This window comes from Lepus europaeus, chromosome 6 (genome assembly GCF_033115175.1).
Source record: "Lepus europaeus isolate LE1 chromosome 6, mLepTim1.pri, whole genome shotgun sequence".
NCBI classification, from domain to species: Eukaryota; Metazoa; Chordata; class Mammalia; order Lagomorpha; family Leporidae; genus Lepus; species Lepus europaeus.
Genome location: NC_084832.1, coordinates 16,702,188 through 16,719,728, shown reverse-complemented (window position 1 = coordinate 16,719,728; position 17,541 = coordinate 16,702,188). Strand labels below are relative to the sequence as shown.

Below are 17,541 nucleotides of genomic sequence, written 5' to 3'. Positions count from 1 at the left end.
GCATATGATCCAACCATCCCACTCTTATAACTATATAGGAAATATTTAGACATTACAATATCATTGGTTTTACTTCATTGAAAAGTTATTATGAATAATTGACAAAAAACTTTATATGGATGAAATGGTCATTTTTTCCATTCAATTACTGCTTATAGTCATTGTCTACATTCCCATTAAACCAGGATATTATTGCTTTTTATTTGTTAAACTTCTTATTTGGTGAAGTACTAAGCCTTTCTACTGAAATGTAAATTTAAAATATTTTACCTCAAAAGCAAAAAAAAAAAAAAAAAAACCCAGAAAGGTAGAAAGGAGTAAGGTGAGAGGGAGGAAAGGTGAGAGGGAGAAAAGGTGAGAGGGAGAAAAGGAATATCACAATGTTGTTAGAATTGTATCTATAAATCATATTTAATCTGTTAAAAATTAATTAAAAAGACAATGAAAATTGAAAAAAATTCAGTGAGTTCAACAGTAATATGAGAGGATAGAACAAAAGATAAGATGGGAGGGGTGGAGTATGAAATAAAAGGGGACTAGAATGCTTCCACTGGGGCACGTATGAGATTGCTACCAGACATTGGAGGGAGAATGAATTGCTTTAATCTTGCACTACCACCATTCTCTGCAAACTGACCCTCAGAGGGACCAAATGTGTAAAAAAAGGGGATGTTGGAGATGAAAACTGAAGAATTTCTTTGTAGGGAGCTGGGGCTAGGGCATGAGTCCCCCCTCTGGGCAAAGGAAGGAGACAAGTATTACCATCTAATCCTAAATTCAGTAAGGCAGGCACTGTAGGGGGAGGGCACAGCAATGTACATTCAAAGTTAGGATAAACAGAAGACTTGTGTCTGGTTCACAGCTGGAAAAGGTAAAGTGCATCAGGACCTAAGGCTTGATATCTGAGAAGGACTAACTCTGACTGCTTTAGTTGAGGAGCCAGGAGAGTGCTTACTCCCTTTGTGATTGGACTGAATTAGAGTTTGCTGGGTAAGTGACAGCCATGCAGGACAGACTGGGCTTTGTTGTTATCCTATGCCCTCCCAATATGGCACCAGATGCATGAGGAGACTCCCACAATTACAGGCTCTCAAGGATTCAGCACTGTGGTGTAGCAAGGTGGAGTTGCCACCTGCAGTGCCAGCATCCTATAGGGGTACTGGTTTCAGTCTTGGCTGTTCTACTTCTGATCCAGCTCCCTGTTAATGCACCTGGGAAGGCAGTAGGGAATGATCCTAGTGCTTGAATCCCTGCACTCATGTGGGAGACCCAGAAGAAGCCCCTGGCTCCTGGCTCCAGACTTCAGAATGGCCCAGCTCTGGCTGTTGTGGCCATTTAGGGAGTGAACTAGCAGATGGAAGAGCCCTCGCCCTCGCCCCTGCCCCCACCCTCGCCCCTCTGCCTTACAAATAAACAAATCTTTTTAAAAAACTACAAAAACAAAAACACCACTACCAACCAAAGAGGCTCTCAAAAGAGCCTAGGGACTAAACATGTTGTTAATCAGCCAAATGGAATAGAGATGCATCAGTGGGGATCAGATGATTAGAGGGAAGTGAGGGGGAGCAACACAGAAAATCAAAGAGCCCACAGAAGCCTTCCACAAAGTGAGCTTCAGTTACTGCTAGGACCAGAGAGTGCAAAGCCAGTTAACAATGGAGCAGCTCATGGTACTGTGGAGAAAGAATGCAGTCTTGGTTGAAACCTCTCTAGTATCATATACCAAACATATGAAAAGCAGTCAAGAGATACCCAACAGGCCAGTGCCGTGGCTCAATAGGCTAATCCTCCGCCTGTGGCACTGGCACACCGGGTTCTAGTCCCGGTCGGGGTGCTGGATTCTGTCCCGGTTGCCCCTCTTCCAGGCCAGCTCTCTGCTATGGCCCAGGAGTGCAGTGGAGGATGGCCCAAGTGCTTGGGCCCTGCACCCCACGGGAGACCAGGAGAAGCACCTGGCTCCTGCCTTCGGATCAGCGTGGTGCGCCGACTGCAGCGCGCCGGCCACGGCGGCCATTGGAGGGTGAACCAACGGCAAAGGAAGACCTTTCTCTCTCTCATTCTCTCTCACTGTCCACTCTGCCTGTCTAGAAAAAAAAAAGAGAGACATCCAACAGAACTGGAAAAACATTTGCCAACCATGCATCTGACAAAGGATTAATATCCTGAATATATCAGCAGCTTAAAAACTCAACAGCAACAGAAAACCAATCCAGTTGAGAAACAGGCAAGGGACTTCAAGGACAGGTCTCAAGATAAGAAATACAAATGGTCAACAAACCCATGAAAAAAAAATTCTCGACATCACTGGCCATCAGGGAAATGCAAATCAAAACCATGGTATCACTTCATTTCTGTCAGGATGGCTAAAATCCAGACAGAGAATAACAAAATGCTGGCCAAGGGGCTGCCACTGTGGCACAGGTTAATCCTCTGCCTGCAGTGCCGGCATCCCATGTGGGTGCTGGTTCTAGTCCCGGATGCCCCTCTTCCAATCCAGCTCTCTGCTATGGCCTGGGAAAGCAGAAGATGGCCCAAGTGCTTGGGCCCTTGCACCCCCATGGGAGACCCAAAAGAAGCTCCTGGCTCCTGGCTTTGGATTGGTACAGCTCTAGCCATTGCAGCCATCTGGGGAGTGAACCAATGGAAGGAAGACGTTTCTCTGGTCATTCCTCTCACTGTTTGTAACTCCACCTCCAAATAAATAAATAAAAATCTTTAAAAAAAATGCTGGCAAGGATGTGCAGAGAGGAGAACACTTTACACTGTTGGTGGGAATTCAAATTAGCACAGCACTATGGAAAACAGTGTGGAGATTTCTTTAAAAACTAGAACTAGACTTGCCATATGATCTGGCAATCCCACTACTGGGTATAAACCCAAAAAACGTGAACACAAGTATCAAAGAGATACCTGCACCACCATGTTTATAGCAGCACTGTTCACAATAGCCAAATTTTGGAAACAATCAAGGTGTCCATCATCAGGTGAATGGATAATGAAAATCCAGTATGTACATATACACAAAGGAATATGATTCAGTTATAAAAAAGAATGAAACTATCATTTGCAGCAAAATGGATGCAACTGGAGGACATTTGTATGAAATAAGCCAGACCCAGGAAGAAAAATGAGGCACGGAATCAGAGCTGGACCAGTCAGAATCCAGGAGCCAGAAGCTTTCTCCAGGTCTCCCAAGCGGGTGCAATGGCCTAACAACTTGAGCTATCTTCTATTGCTTTCCCAGGCCATAGCAGAGAGATGGATTGGAAGTGGAGCAGCCGGGACTCTTAACAGCACCCATGTGGGATGCTGACACTGCAGGCAGCAGTGCCAGAATTTATGAATGAAGAATATTAATTTTCTACTAATGTTAGTGGTACATAAAATATAATGCAAGGGGTAATTTTCTCCATAAAGCATCTATCTATACAGTTTATCACTGAAAATAATGGTAAAGAAGATAAAATAAAACCTAATATTTTATTACATAATATGCATGATATCTTAGAATTGTATTCTGTGAAGAAGGAAGAAGAAATAAGTGAAGAAGAAACAGAACATTTATTCAATATGTAAGATATTGCATTCTATGAAAATTATCTCATTTAGTCCTCACTAAGGTAAGAAGCTTAGCTCCTTTTGTAATGGGAAAATAAAGACTTAAAATCACAAAGAAATTTATGCAAGATCCTACAGTTAGTGATAAAGAAGTGATCTGAATTACACTTCAATTCTGAAGAGCTTTTCTTTTGCAAAATATAATGGTGAATCAGACAGAAAAGCTTATTTCCTGGCAATGAAGCTTGTAGAAGATCAAAGCAGCTGAAGCTAAGCATGAATGGTTCTTGAAATTCAGCCTTGGAATCACAGCTTTTACAAGGATAAAACACAAATGTTGTAGTATATTTTGTTTACTTTCTATACTACTATCACTTTATAGCACTTAGAATGTATAATACTCACTTTCTTAACTACCAACTGGAATGAATTCAGGAAGGGTAGGAATTAATTCTACTCTCCTCCCCAAGAAGAGGTACTCTCTCCCAAGACTCTGCTGCTTGGGGTTATTATCAGGGTAATGCAGACAGAGTAAAACTGTCTGTTATCCTTTACAATGCATCTTTTCCTGTTTTGTGCACAACAGATACTGTAGTACTTTTACCTGGTTTTCTTAGCTAGAAGGAACATACTTAAACATATGAAGGTCTTTTCATGCTCAAATTCTGTGGCAGGATGAACTCTGGGAAGTTCTATTCTGCCATCTTGCTAACAACTGGATTTAACTCAGTCTTTTTAATTTAATTGTTGTTTTGAAGTCAGATGTATCAGACCAAAAACTTGGAAGGTATTTATAGGAGCATGCCTTTAGCCTAGCAGTTAAGATGTCTGCATCAAGTGTCTGGGTTTGATTCTCACTTCTTGCTCCTGACTCCAGCAGACACTGAAGGCAGCAGGAAATGGTTCACGTACTTGGGTTCCTGACACCCATGTGGGAAATCTGGATTATATTCCTGGTTCCTAACTCTGGTATTGATATGGAATAAGGCAGGTAGTTAGATTACAGTCTGAGCTGGAAGGCACGCCTCCCTTGCCTATGAAATCCTATCCATCCTCCTGTCAATCAAAATGAACCCTTCCCCAGGATATACCTCCTCTGACCTGGGGGTGGTTCCATATAACCACTCCCCTTTCTAAACTCATAAGAAGCCTGGCAATGGAGAGGAGGCTCTCTTTCCCTTCCCATGGACACTGAGGAACAATGTACTGAAATTCCTCTATTCATGTGGACCCAGAGCAAGCAGAGTATTGAAATTTTTTTTTAACTTTTATTTAATGAATATAAATTTCCAGTGTATAGCTTATGGATTACAATGGCTTTCCCCTCCCATAACTTCCCTCCCCTTCATGGCCCCATTCTTCCTGAACAACACCCACCTGTGTGTGTGTTTTCCTCACCTTTTATCACTTTGTACACTGAATTTGTGCCTGTACTAAGAACACTTCTCCAAGTAAGAGGCAAGAGCCTAGAATAGGAATTTAGAACCAACCTAGCCCACAATAGCACCTGTGCAGCCTTGGCCACTGCGGGTCTTTGGGGAGTGAACCAGGAGATGGGAGCTCTCTGTTCCTGAAATCTCCAATAAAATTTTAAAAAATAAAAAATAAAAAAGGCGATTCATCTAACTTACCCAACTATTTGATAAATATCTTCAGACTTTCCTTCACGTAATTTCAGTATCCAAGCACCTGGGTTTGCTTTTAATTGAAAATAACCCTTTTAAGGTGGGGAAAAAATAGAATTTTATGACCAAAATCATCCACTGTTCACTAAAGATTATACATGAATCATCCAAGAAAGTGTTTACTGTGAAACAAGTAAATTCCGTAAATGAATTCCAAAGGAGAATTTACAAAGACCTATGACAGCACGTATTCAAAGTATGCTTGTTCACATTTTTAATTAACTTACTCAAGAATTCAATTTGCCTTTCTGTGAGTTGTTCAAAAGTAGCAGAACACAGACTATTTTCTCTTACTGTTAGCAAACACCTAGAGAATTTCATCAAAGCATCTACTTTAAATATACCAATTAAATATGTGAAACACTTACAAGATTTGCCATCACTACTGTATCTACCATAACAGGTTGAGTTTTTGTGCCTAGTGTAAACTGCAGACCCCGAGGAGGTTGTTCTGTCATTGAATCAAAGCAATGTCCTTCAAGTAGTAGATATTCTAGTTCATATTCTGCTGTAACAGTTCTCTCAATCTGTGGTGGAAACATGATTATATTAGTAGCCTTCATAAAACAAATTCAACAATAAATATATATGATTTTAATATCAATGTGTTTTGGTAGATAACTTCAACTGTTTTTTTTCATCAGTGAACTTAATAGCTGAATCAAATTCTTCAAGATAAAAGCCCATGATGGACTTTTTTCTCATGATATCATTTCTACCCCAATCTCACGTAAATACACCAACATCATCAGGCAGGAGAAATGATATAGACCTGGATATGTGCTCTGGAATTTGTAATGCTCTAAGGATATCTTTGAGACGAATTTAGATGGGATATTCCTTAAAGACTCTGTTACAGTTTGTTGCTGCCCTGAAAAACCTACTTCAGAGTGTGCAAGTAAGCTAAGTTATTGTTCCTTGCTTTCTTTTTCAGAAAGTTTTTCAACTTTTCAGAAATTTATGCTTATAATTATTTAATTATAAGTGCAGTTCACTTTTAATCAATTTTTAAAAATGTTAATTTTCTTCAGTGAAGTCACCAATTTTCATTTTTGTCACAACTCAAAATATTCACTTAAAAATAGATGACAATATGCTTTTTGTTTTATTATCAATAGTGTATCTACTCTGAGAATTTATTTATTTATAATTTATTTATTTATTTGAAAGTCAAAGAGAGATCTCCCATTTACTGGTTCACTTTTCAACTGTCTAACAGTTGCGTATGGGCCAGGCTGAAGCCAAGAGTCCAAAACTCAATACAGGTCTCTAACATGGGTGGCAAAATTAATCTTTGCAGTTCCACACAGAGAGAAAGCACCCAAAGACTAAACATTCCTTTAAATATTCATATTGATATCTATTTATACTTTTCATAATTTTTTCCTAGGAAAGTGTAACTTTTTTTATTCAATATGGTTTTCTCAGAACATCTGCTTGTCTCTGTTGCTAGATATTACAACTGTCTCCAGATTATCCTTTATTGCAAATAGCATATTTTAGGGCTAAATTTTTTCTATATTTCACATAAACAATGTAACACAAAAATAAAACAAAGAGCGATTTTCACATAGTTTTGGAATTTTGTTCAGCAGACTAAGACAGTTATGCTATTTATATTTGACTTTATTTCATCATATCAAATTTTGACACTACCGTTTGGTATGCTTCAGATTCAGACTTACTTGGAAATATTCTGTATTCTGTATTTTTCCTGTTAATACCTCAGAAATAGACAACTTCTGTATACAGTATTTAATGGAATCTTGTTCTTATAATTTTATTGCTTTAAAAATAAGAAAAATTTCTCTGAAAACAGTATTTGTTTCAATAACTTTAGATTTCTAATTAGTTGTAGAAATTACTTTTCCAGTGATGAACTTCATATACTTAATTAACCTGTATCCAGAGTCCTTATACAAATTTTCTTGAATGGGAAGACTTTCATGGAATGGTTTCACAATATAAAAGAGTTAAAAGTTAAGAGATCCAAGATAGATCATCTAGCTCAACTCTTCATTTTAAAGGAAATCAATCGTATCTATAGAGATTTTGCAGTAAAGCTTGATAGCTTTGTTCCTATTATATTCTAAAGCAGACACCAAATATATTTAACCAATTTATGACTAGTGTCTTCTTCATTTTGCATTAATGTGAAAATTTCTCATTCATATATACCTGTAATATAGATTTAGTCAAATCATAACACCCAAAACAGCCAATTTCTTTTTCAAAGGGTTGTGAATAAATGAAGTTTTCTAATAATTTTATAAAGGTGATTTAATTAGTTCTAATATTCAAGCTATATTTTTAACAATATGAAAGTTAATGACCTTTATTGATGTTTACATTTCCAACTCTCCTTTCTATCCAAAAGTTACTTTTTGGGGCTTGCATCAGTACACAGTGGGTTAAGCCTGCAATGCTGGCACGGTTTGAGTCCTGGCTGTTGCACTTCCACACCAGCTCCCAACTAATGCACCTGGGAAAGTAGTGCAAGATGGCCCAAATCCTTGTGCTGCTGTACCTCTGTGGGAGACCTAGATGGAGTTCCAGGCATCTGATTTCAAGCCTGGTCCAGCCCCAGCAATTGCGGCCATTTGGGGAGTAACCCAGTGGAGGGAAGATCTCTCTGACTCTGCCTTTTGAATAAATAAATCAAAACACTTGTATACAAGGTAAGAATTTAATACCTTTCAAGCATGACTCAGGAAGCAAATGAAATTTATAAAAAGATTTATTCTGTGGCTATTTAAAGAGTGTCTTCTTTTAAAATAGATTAGGTTTAATTGCAAAGAGTAGCATTTGTGTTAACAATTATCTTTTTTAAGCATTTTTTTTCAAAAACAGTTTATCTGAAAGGCAGTCACAGAGAGAAGTGGGAAGGGGGAGAAGGGGGGAGGGGGAGAGAGGGAGGGAGGGAGAGAAAGGGAGAGAGGGAGAGAGAGAGAGATAGAGGGGGGAGGGAGAGAGGGAGAAAGAGAAAGCGAGAGAAAGACATGTTCTGTCCACTGGTTCACTTCCCATATGGCTATAACAACCTGGGCTAGGCAAGCTGAAGCCAGGAGTTTCATCCAGGTCTCCCTCATGGATGGCAGGGCCGCAAGAACTTGAGCCATCTTTCACTGCTTACCCAGGCACATTAGCAGGAAGCTGAACTGGAAGCGGAGCTGCTGGGTCTTGAACCGAAACCCATATGGGATACTGGTGTTGCAGGCAGTGCTTAACCTGCTATGTCATGACACCAGCCCCAATAATTATCTTTAAATCTTACTTGTTATTCAAGTATTTCTGCTGCTAATCGTGCAATTTTATATCATTCCAATGACACATGCTCCAAAGCAAACAAGCACTAACATTGATCTTGATCTGTGACCTGAACTCTGACAAGCTGCCTGACAGTTGGGAATGTGAAATTTGAGAAACTATTCATGCCCAAAGGATGAGGAAAAAACCCAGGAAAAGTGAAAGAAAGAAATGAGTTTTAGGGGTCGGTGCTGTGGTATAGTGGGTAAGGCCGCTGGCTGCAGTGTTAGCATCCCATATGGACACCAGTGTGAGTCCTGGATGCTCCACTTCTGATCCAGCTCTCTTCTATGGCCTGGGAAAGCAGTAGAAGATGGCCTAAGTCCTTGGGCCCCTGCACCCACGTGGGAGACCCAGGGAAGCTCCTGGCTCTGGATCTGTGCAGCTCCGGCTGTTGCAGCCATCTGAAGAGTGAACAGGCGGATGGAAAACCTTATCTCTCTCTCTCTCTCTCTCTCTCTCTCTCTCTCTCTCTGACAGGTAGAGTTACAGATAGTAAGAGAGAGAGAGAGAGACAGAGAGAAAGGTCTTCCTTCCATTGGTTCACTCCCCAAATGGCTACCACGGCCAGCGCTGCTCCGATCTGAAGCCAGGAGCCACGTGCTTCCTCCTGGTCTCCCATGTGGGTGCAGGGGCCCAAGCACCTGCGCCATCCTCCACTGCCTTCCTGGGCCACAGCAGAGACTGGACTGGAGGAGGAGCAACCGGGACTAGAACCCAGCGTCCATATGGGATGCCAGCGTTGCAGGCAAAGGATTAACTAATGTGCCATGGCGCTGGCCCGAGCTGCTGAAATTTTCACCAGCAGACTCCATTTAAAACCTTTTCTAAATTGTGTTAAATCCCCCACTGTGAACTTTTCACACTGTTGGTTAGTGTCTTTGGAATTACCTGCTTGATATATAATGAAACACTTACTTTATGAAGAATCCAATAGATTCTGTTAAGAGATTTGACTAATCATGAAGAAAACAGGGATTTTTTTTTAAAAACTTCTTTACAAAATTTACTTCTAAATTTTTTGCCATAAATTTTATTATTTCCCCCTTTTTTTCGCTTGACTTGTTGAACTGATTTCAGATAATGGTTATGACTCAGTTTTAGCTTCTTTCTTAAGGGTCCTTGGGGATACTGGTGAATATATTACATGGATTACAAAGAAGTTTACCAAGAAGGAAAGCTTTAGGCAAAAGGCAACACATAAAAAGTGCAAAATACAAATATGATGAACAATTTCAGGCAAACTATTAAAGGTAATGCTTACGCTTTGGTCAAGGTAATGGCTACAATTTAAAGGAGATGCCACCCACAGAGAAAATTTGGAAATAAGCCAAAGGGAGGATACTGAGGAAAAAGAAATATTTATCTCCCAGTTTCTGGACATCAATTCTAAAATGTTTCTGTTTAATTTTTGTGATTTCTGAATAATTTTTCTTTATATGATTTTATGCCATAACTTACATCCTTTAAGTGAATATTATCAAGGTCACAATTGCTGTGTACTATTTCAACCAACCAGCCTTCTGGAGTAATCATGTTGAGGGTTAGAAGAGGTGATTCAGGAATATCCACAAATTTTGCCATGGGTCCAAGAGAAGGAACGTTATCAGACCCTGACAACACTTCTGGCTCCAGAACAAAACGGTAAAAGCTGTTGATAAAACATAAAAATATATAACAAAATTAAGATTAATATTTATTCTAAAGTATTTTAAATGTGGAAATGGCCTAACAACATAAGAAAATCTGAAATCAAATTGAAACACACTACTACAGAAAAGTTAATGCTTATAAGTAGACAATTATTATTTTGTTGGCACTTTAAGACTATATATATCATATAGCTTTGTTAATTATTTCTTACCAAACCTGATGAGAATTCTTTAATGACATACCTGATTTATGCAGGCTACCATAGTTTAAGATCTGTATTCACTCACTGATTCATCTTTAAATTTGACCATGGTCTATTTTTGGGTTATTTTAACTCTTACCACTACTACCAATATGAAGACAAATGACACCCAGGAAACAAGTAAGAGTCAGTTGAAATTCTAAGTAGAAATTTTAATAGTTTAATGAAAATCAAACAGTATTGAGTTGCAATTTGCTGCTTAATAAAGCTGTTAAGACATATATGCAGTTTTATTGTATTTTAGACTTATCTCTCAATATAACATATAATTATGTGAATATAAGTGACTTTTACTATCTTGAGACTGCAAGCAAGGCATCAGTTGTGTTCTAAGTCTCTCAAAGCTCAACATGGAGGAAGATCTATTTCCAGGATCATCTCATTCCTTAAGTGCTATCAAAATGAGTGCTTGCCGGCGCCGCGGCTCACTAGGCTAATCCTCCGCCTTGCGGCGCCAGCACACCGGGTTCTAGTCCCGGTCGGGGCACCGATCCTGTCCCGGTTGCCCCTCTTCCAGGCCAGCTCTCTGCTGTGGCCAGGGAGTGCAGTGGAGGATGGCCCAAGTCCTTGGGCCCTGCACCCATTGGAGACCAGGAGAAGCACCTGGCTCCTGCCATCGGATCAGCGCGGTGTGCCTACCGCGGCGGCCACTGGAGGGTGAACCAATGGCAAAAGGAAGACCTTTCTCTCTGTCTCTCTCTCACTGTCCACTCTGCCTGCCAAAAAAAAAAAAAAAAAAAAAAAAAATGAGTGCTGTGGTTTCCTTCCTGTGGTTGGCTGCTGGCTACCTTCATTATGTCTCATGAGAAGTACACAAAAGGAGGCAAAGAGAAAGGATGCCACCAAGACCAAAGTCACCACCTTTTACAAGCAAGACAATCTATCACTTTTGTCCTATTTTGTTCATAAGAATCAAGTAATTAGGTCTAGACCTCACTCCTGGAGAATTTATGAAGAATGTGAATCTCAGGCAGCAATATTCATTGAGAGACCCAGATAAGAAGAAAGAAGGAAGAGGAAGGGAAAAAAGGAGAGGAAAACAGGAGGAGGAGGAAGTAGAAGAAAGAGGCATAAGAGGAGGAAGAAGAGGGGGGAGGAAGAAGAGCAAGAAGAGGAAGAAGTAGTAGTAGGCAGAAATACAGAAAACAACCACGGAGTAAATGTACAAAGCAAGAACTTATTACTGTCAAAAGTAGAGAAAAATGTCCCAAAGTACCTCAGGGATGCTGCAAATAACAATTTCTTTGTGATCCAATAAAAACAATTCTACCAGTGATTTAGACACTAGTATCCCATTTGGGAATGCTGATTTGAGTCCTGGCTGCTGTGTTCCTTATCCAGCATCCTCTAATGTGCCTGTGAGGGCAGTGGATCACAGCCAAATTACTTGGGCCTCTACCACCCATGTAGGAGACCATGACAGAGTTCCTGGGTCCCGGTTTGATCTTGCCCAGATGCACTGGGGAATGAGCCAGTAGACAGAAGATCTCTCTTTCTCTGCTTCTCCCTCTTTCATAACTGTTCTGCTTTTCAAATAAAATTAAATGTTTTAAAAATGTAAGGAAAAAAGGCCCAATTTCAGTTGCAAAGAATATGCTTCAGCTAGTCTTTACTGGGAGGTATGGTAAATGATTGATGAAGAGAGAAGATGGCCATTTTCTGAAGAAGTTTAGATGAGTAAAGAAGAAAGGTCAGCACGTTGGTGAAGAGGAAATTTTGAAAGCAATTTTAAAAAACCATACAACTTTAATGACTGAACAAAAAATGCTAGTGGAGAAGTTAAAAAAATAAAGAACAGACAGAATATGTGATAAAGCAGGGAACAAGAACAAATGGGAAAACATGGGATCAAAACAGAGAAGGAATATTAACCTTAAGAAAGGGGAGGGATTCTTCATTCTACACAAAGGAAGGCCAAAGAAGTAAAGGAGAAGTAAGGAGTTGAGGAATTCCTTCTAATTACCTTTCTCATAAAAGGCAAACACCAGGAAAAAACGTGCATGTTAGTTTGTTTGATACATGCTACTGAGTAAATAAGATTCTGCTGAACTAGAGAATAAAAAGAAAACGACACGTTAACTTGACACTCTAGTATATTAGGTATCGTATCACCAAGAGAAGTCAAGTTCTTTCCTTTCCAACACATTATGCTTGCTTATACAAGGAATCTCTAAAAAGTTCACAGAAAATGCCTGTTATCTTCTAATTACATTTCCTCGGACTTTTGAGAGCCCTCTATTTATTTAATTCTTTACTCTTTATTATGCATTATGCATTCCAGAGTTTTATAGAGTTACTGTGGAGAGGATCCCCACTATTTTGAATAAACAATATGTACTCACATAACTAAACTTTGGATTAATGGCTATAAAAATGTAAAGGAAAATTTTGTTCAGATTTAGAAGGGCATATGATTAAATTTGAGATAGAAAAGATATATGAAAACTAAATAAGATAAAGACAAGAGTCTCAGGAGGGCAATGAATGAGCCTAAAATTCCATTTGCATCTTCTATACTTTCCATTTTATTGCTTTTCAAGTATTAAAATACTTAACATTTTAAATGTCTGCTCAAGGCAATAATCTACAACAAATCTTAGAAAAGTAATCAAAGGATTAACAGAAAGCTACTTTTATGTCTCATGAGTATTATTTAGATCTATAAAATTAAATGATATAGAGAAAATCTCATTAATAAGTTCTATAAAGCTACACTAGTCCAGTGGTGTACATCCTTTTTTCTTCCCAATGATACCTGGAAGATACTGAATATTCCTATAAGTAATGGTGGCTCACAATGATAGCGATTCTGATTCAGAAAGGATATATTTTTCTCCTTCTGTAGAAACAATGTTAATTCAATAGAACAGTATTAATGAAGAATATTTGTATATAATGATAAGCAACATTTTCTTTATCATGGACAGATTATTCCAAACTAACTGTACCCCAACACCCTAAAAGAGTAACTGTGATGATATAAAAACAATTTAATAATTCACCTCTAAGTAAGTACTGAAAACACAGCTAAACCATAAGTGATGTAATTCAATTTTATTTCCCATTGATTTATTTCTAAATAGGTATTCCAGATCACATTTCAAGAAATATCCATGGGTAAATACAAATCCATGTAAATTCTGGGATTAGATTGGATAAATTTATAGAGTTCAGTTATTTTCATTTCACACCCATTTTACATCAATTGCAGATAATACAGTGTCTAGTATTCTGATCTGTTTCAGGGAAGCACATTGTGAAGGAGAAAAAAAATGTGAAAAATGGCTCTCCTTTTTTCTTGTTAGCATTTGCCAATTTTTAAAAGCAGAATTATGTTCAGACTCACCTGTCTAAAGGGGCTTCTGAAAGCTTACCCCTACAGTTCATGAACAACTTCATCTTCATGTTGATAATCTTTCCAAGTACCTATTTTAAAAAGTTCCCCCATTTAAAATTAGACAATATTATCAATTAGCATTTATTGAACATGTACTGTATACTAGTAACTGCATTGCCACTTTATATTAATTATCTCATTCCATTCTTATGATATCCTGATAGGCAGTACTTTGTAACTGAGGCAAAAAAAGACTCAGTAATTTGCCCAAGTTCACAAATCAGTCATCCAAGAGATAAGATTTGAACTCTAACAGTTGATTTCAATATACCAGGGTTACACTGTCTTCTTTCTGCATAATGAGAATTTCTTTCATAGGATCTAAATTTCCTTACTATTGAAGAACAAGTAAAATAATTGATGGAATCCTGATTTGCAAACACAAACTGGACACCTTGCAGTAACGTTGGTAAGGGTACCCTGATCCTTTTGGAATCTCATCCTACATTTTAAGAGATGTAGGAAGTTCTTGACTACATATAAATGAAATATGCTATTTTCCTTTCTTTTTGTTTCTATAAGGCATAAGAAGTAGGAAAAGGAGAGTGAGTATTTAGAATAGTGGTTAAGATGCCTATTTCCCATATGTGAGTATCTGGGTTTGACAGCTAGCTCTGGTTCCTGACTCCAGCTTCCTGATAATGTAGCAGACCCTGGGAGGCAGTGGGGACAGCCTAAGAAATTGGGTTCCTATCATACATGTTTGAGACCTGGATTGCATTCAGTTACTGGCTTCAGCCCCTACTGTTGTGAGCATTTGAGGAGTGAACCAAAAGATGGGGAAGTGTTCCCCTCCTTCCATCCCTCCCCCAACTCTCTTTATATATATACTTATACATATATAAATTTATATATATTTATGTTTATAAATATATATATTACATGAATTTATTTATACTGTTTAGGGACGGGAATTATCAAAATTAATGATTGTCTTCCTACTTTTAAAATACATACATGTATTCTTTCATATATATACACAGTTTATATATATAAATATAAATGCAACATATAAAAATTTAATATATAAATATATATATTAAATTTATATATAAATTTATAATTTATTTATAAATTATTCATATATTATCTATAAATAGAAATATAAATGTAATATAGAAATGTAGTATATAAATATATATATGTAAAGTGTGTGTGTTTATATCTGTGTATATATATAAAAGAATACATGTATATATTTTAAAAGTAGGAAGACAATCATTAATTTTGATAATTCTCATCCCTACACAGTTAACAAGTCAATGAAGATACAAAAGGTGTTAGGCAACAAAGTAGAGGGAAAGCAAAAAATAAAACACAAACCCAGATATATGTAACAAAAAATACTTGATAAGGGATGAGAGTATATAAACTAAGAATTAAAGAGCTTTCAATTTTCATTCCCATTCTATCACTTCTCATACTTCAAAAGAGGTCGCAGAAATACAGCTTTTCCCAAGTGTTGAATGAAACACTATTTTTTAATAAATTATTTTTCTATAAAATGTTAAAGTTGCTCAGAAATAAGGTGTGGTATTATTAACAAATATATAAGCTGGAACACAATTTCATACTTATATATCTCCACAATTTTATATTTCTTATTTCAAAAATCTACCTTTATATAAAGAATTTCAAGGTAAACAATATTTTTTCTGAATAATGACATCCACAGGAATAGGGAATGTGTACACTAAAAAGCATTAGATAACTCTACCCCTCAAAGATAAAATTACTGATCGATGTCTTCCAAAGAATTATCTGAATAGTATATAACTTAAATACAGAAAACTATAAGAATTACCTACTTATTTAAAAGGTAGAATGATTTAAAGGAAGAGGGAGAGGGAGATGGAGACACACTCATCTACTGGTTCACTCCACAAATGGCCAGGCAAAAAGCCAGGAGCCCAGAACTCCATTGAGGTCTTCCATAGGTGGCAGGGGCCCAAGCACATGGGGCCATCTTCTGTAAACCTCCTGAGCACATTATCAGAGGGCTGGATTGGAAGAGGAGCAGCCTGAGATTGAATGGGACTTGAGTCAGTGCTTTGATATGCAATGCTGGCCGGGCCCCCTTGCAGTACAAATTTGATGGCATGAAAACGCTAAACAGAGAACAGGGAAGTCAGTCATACGATTTAGTTTACCTGACTTACTTACTAAAGAGCTAGTACGGGAAACTCTTTCCAAAAATTTTTATATACATTAATACATTTACATTTACAACAGCTATTTATAATCCTCCTTCTACTATGATACGGCAGTGCAAACAGATTTCAGAGAAAAACAGCATTTTGAAATTTTAATAGATTATACAATGGCATTTTGAGAAAATGTAAATAAAAGATAAGTTCATTTTCATGCAAAAATACATACATCGTTGTTTTCATTATATATATTTCCACGAACTTTTTGAAGACCATTCACACAGGAGTATCATAGCTCTTAGCTTTGCCTGTTTCCAAAAGTAAAGCCACTGTCAAAGGACAAATAGCTTTTCACTACTGAGAATACAAATATAATTCAAATAGTTCATGGGAAATATAACTAAAATATAAAACTTGTTTTGGTGCAAAAATTGCAATCTATGCATACACATTTTAAAAATATGTCTTATAAGAAAGCACTGAGTAATTTCAAAGAGGTTGCAAGCAAAATTTTGAGTAAAAGAAAAACATGGCCTTCTAATCTAACCAGCTTAATCAAATTTAACTACTGAAAGCTAATTATAATTTAAACCTCTGAAATCTCAGTAAAATGGTAAGCCACATAATATCCTTTCAGACTGATAGCTGTCTTTTAACTTTCATTTTCTCCTACTAGTGAAAAGTTTTAGCTTTATTTAGGGCTTGTGATCACAGTTTCTAGTCTCTCTGGTCTCTAAGTGTAGTAACATAATGAGCTACATTCTGCTGTGAAAAGATGGGACAGAGGTGTCCAACTTTGAGATTGCACCCTTGTTCTCTTTGTCCTAACAGCAGAAATGGAGAAATGATGTTAGAGCTTGACTTGTGATCCTTCACCATTTGATGGACTATGCTTCTTGAGAATGGTGAAAAAATTAACCAGTAACTGAGTTCCTCACACTGGGAGGCTGTATTTGCAGCACTGTCCGCATACAGTTGGACTGCCAGATGAGGAAAGGGACTTCAATCCTGTTGAGGGTACTGCTATTTTGGTCTTTGTTACAATGGACATAAAGGTTCCCCCTTCCCTTGGCTTTGCCTGTTTGACTAGCATTACTTACTATACATCAAGCTTCACCTAAATAAGGTTAAGCATCAGGTTTTCCAAAAGTCATTCTTTACAGCAGCAGAAGACAACTGGATCAGTCTACTTGAGCTGCCATAACATAATATCACAGACGGAGTTTTTTAACCAATAGAAATTGATTTTTTTCACAGCTCTGGAGGTTAGAAAGTGCAAGATTAAGGTGCTAGTTGATTCTGACTCTGGTGAGTGTTCTCTTCCTGGTTTATAGGCACCTCTCATGTCTGTGCACTCACACAGGCTGCCTGATAAGGGTACAAATTCTATTATCCAAGGAATCTGCTCTTATGAAATCACTTAACCATAATTATCTCCTAAAGACCCTATTTCCAGATATACTCACATAGGGAATTAGGGCTTGAAATTCAGTAGAACACATTACATATACTGAAATATAAAATCCACGT

The 17,541-nt window shown here is 37.7% G+C and overlaps 1 protein-coding gene across 4 annotated transcripts in view; it reads right to left on the bottom strand.

The window, feature by feature from the left end:
- Nucleotides 1–17,541, bottom strand: part of UGGT2 (UDP-glucose glycoprotein glucosyltransferase 2) — a 263,834-nt gene that overhangs the window by 77,986 nt on the left and 168,307 nt on the right. For all 4 annotated transcript variants that reach the window (XM_062194020.1, XM_062194019.1, XM_062194017.1 and 1 more), the window contains 4 exons: nt 13,811–13,890; nt 10,011–10,200; nt 5,612–5,770; nt 5,190–5,275 (listed from right to left, as the gene is read on the bottom strand). In XM_062194020.1, the coding sequence (XP_062050004.1) occupies nt 5,190–5,275; nt 5,612–5,770; nt 10,011–10,200; nt 13,811–13,890 (515 nt within the window). The remainder of the gene's footprint in view (nt 1–5,189; nt 5,276–5,611; nt 5,771–10,010; nt 10,201–13,810; nt 13,891–17,541) is intronic.